The sequence below is a fragment of the Montipora capricornis genome, chromosome 12 (assembly GCF_036669925.1).
Source record: "Montipora capricornis isolate CH-2021 chromosome 12, ASM3666992v2, whole genome shotgun sequence".
Lineage (NCBI taxonomy): Eukaryota > Metazoa > Cnidaria > Anthozoa > Scleractinia > Acroporidae > Montipora > Montipora capricornis.
The window spans coordinates 18400774-18403102 of NC_090894.1; the positions used below are offsets into that span (position 1 = coordinate 18400774).

The 2329-nt window shown below is 42.9% G+C and overlaps 1 protein-coding gene across 1 annotated transcript; it reads left to right on the plus strand.

The window, feature by feature from the left end:
- Positions 1–1106: 1106 nt before the first annotated feature.
- Positions 1107–2121, plus strand: LOC138026891 (uncharacterized). The gene has a single exon (XM_068874348.1). The coding sequence runs from the start codon at positions 1117–1119 to the stop codon at positions 1978–1980; it is 864 nt and encodes a 287-aa protein (XP_068730449.1). The 5' UTR covers positions 1107–1116; the 3' UTR covers positions 1981–2121.
- Positions 2122–2329: the final 208 nt, after the last annotated feature.

Genomic DNA, 2329 nt, shown 5'->3' on the forward strand with positions numbered 1-2329 from the left:
AGCGAGTCTTTCATTGCGGTCGTCGAAGCACAACGATTTCAGAACAATTTTGCATTAGAACTTTCTTAACAGTTTTATATTTCTAACGTCGTGAATGCACGGAACTCAATTTTAAGGTTATGTATCCAATTAGAAGTACTTCAATAGTCGGAGAGACTAAAAATCACATCGAATCAAATAAAAGTTGGATTTTACTGAGATTGGAAACGGAGACCTCGAAGCAGGGTAGAGGATGTCCTGTCCTGGAATTGCTCCTGAGACACATCAGCGGAAGGCTGCCCACAACTGCGTCAATCACGTTTTCCTCCAACCCCCCGAACTTTGTTCCCACTAAAAACAAAAACCGTATAATTACAGGTTTTTAGCGTTGAACATTTTTGACAATGGGTTTTAATAGGAGATAAAAGTGATTCGAGTCTACGGTTGAAATTAAGCTCAAGGTCGAGATCAGTACGTCCAGGGTTTAGAAAGGATTAGTTTTGTGACGGCAGGAGGTATGGAGAGTGTTGCTCAATTTTAAGAAGCGTCATTTTCTCAAAAGGGTTCCCAGAAGTCCAGTTGGTATTACGAGAGAAAGGATCATGGCTTAGGAAACAAATCAAGACAAAATATCCAAGGTACCCGCAACATTTATTAGCAATATTACAAACAAAAACGAAATTATACGGCCGTGAAGAAAAGAGCCCCCTCTTCCCCCCGTCCCCCCCAATAGGCTTTACTTTATGGTTGCACACTCCACAGTCTGTTGTGAATAGTACTAAGACAGAGCCTTAAGTTTGCAAGGCGCTTTTTGTCCAGATAGCAATTTCACGCTCGTATCTTATCAACGCATTCCACATGGGAGTTTTCGCTTTATGCTTTGTTATATCAGCTGTATTTGTTCTGCCAAAGACCTCAAGCTCCCCTTCTGACAATGTCGGCATTGTTTGCTAAACCTTACAGGTGCAAAACCATCACATCTGTTATTTCTTTTTGTGGTCGTTTCAAACACAAGACATCTATCGTATCACGTTGGCATACTGCTGCTCCATGTTTGGCTTTTCAAATCAGCTGCAATCACAAATATTTCGTATAAAAGACAGTGTGTTATTACGAAGCTATAGAAGCAAAAATACGATGGCGATGGCGAGTTTTCGCGTCTTTATCGCACTGAGCTTGGTCGATCTAGTCTTGGGGCACGGCCGCCTTATAGACCCTGCAAGCCGTAACTCCGCTTGGCGGTACGGTTTTGGCACGCCGCGGCAGGATACTGACAATGAGTTAAACTGCGGCGGATTCAGCGTGCAATGGAACACTAACAAAGGGAAGTGTGGAGTATGTGGTGATGCATACCACTTTAAAAAACGCGAAGCTCTGTACACTTACCCTGGGAAATTTGCCACAGGAACCATTACTAAGGTATACACAGAGGGCCAAGAGATTGAGGTTCTGGTGGACGTAACATCCAACCATAATGGAGGCTTCACTTTCAGGGTTGGAGACATCGGCGATCCCCCAATAACACAAGAGAAACTGAAGCATGTGCTGAAGCAGCCTAATGGAGCCACAGAGTGGAAAATAAACTCAAAGTTTAATACGGTCTTTAAGATCAGGCTCCAACTCCCAAAAGGTCTGACATGTGATCACTGCGTATTGCAGTGGTGGTGGCGAGTGGCTAACAGTTGGGGATGCGATGGGCCAGGTAATTGTGGCATTGGGAAGGGAGAGCAAGAGACATTCGTCAATTGTGCTGATATCAGAATCACAAAAAGTGATGGAAGTGTCCCCACAAAGCGCCCAACAAAGGGCCCAGCTCGTACCACCCAGCCTCTTACAGAGAGATCAACCAAGCCTATGCCCACCAACGCTCCTAACCCTAATGAATGCAAAGCTGTGGGGCACTACAAAGGGAACAAAGCCATGGATACATGGTGCGAATCAAATTGCGCAAAAGGTTACTGCCCTCCCAGTATTTGTAAGTGCCCAAAAAAGAGATCTTAGATTTGACTGAGAAGAACTTGCCGGTAGAGATTATACTTAAGTTTCATCTTATAAATCGTTATTAGTTTATATATCAGTGTAGCAGCTCAGCTTAAAAACCGTGACAAATGTACTAACTATAAATAAAAGACATTAACTGTGTTTCGAGTCCATGTATTTTACTGTAACTCTAATGTTCTCAACTATCAACAAAACTAACTATGGTCCATGTTTTGTGCAAGCAAAGTTTAAGTCCATGATATATTTTTCTCACAAAATTTCTCGCGGTTTCGTTACTTTCTCGACGATTAGTTGTTCTTGTCTGCTCTCATGAACTGAACGAAGCCATATCCAACAATTCACTCTCTGT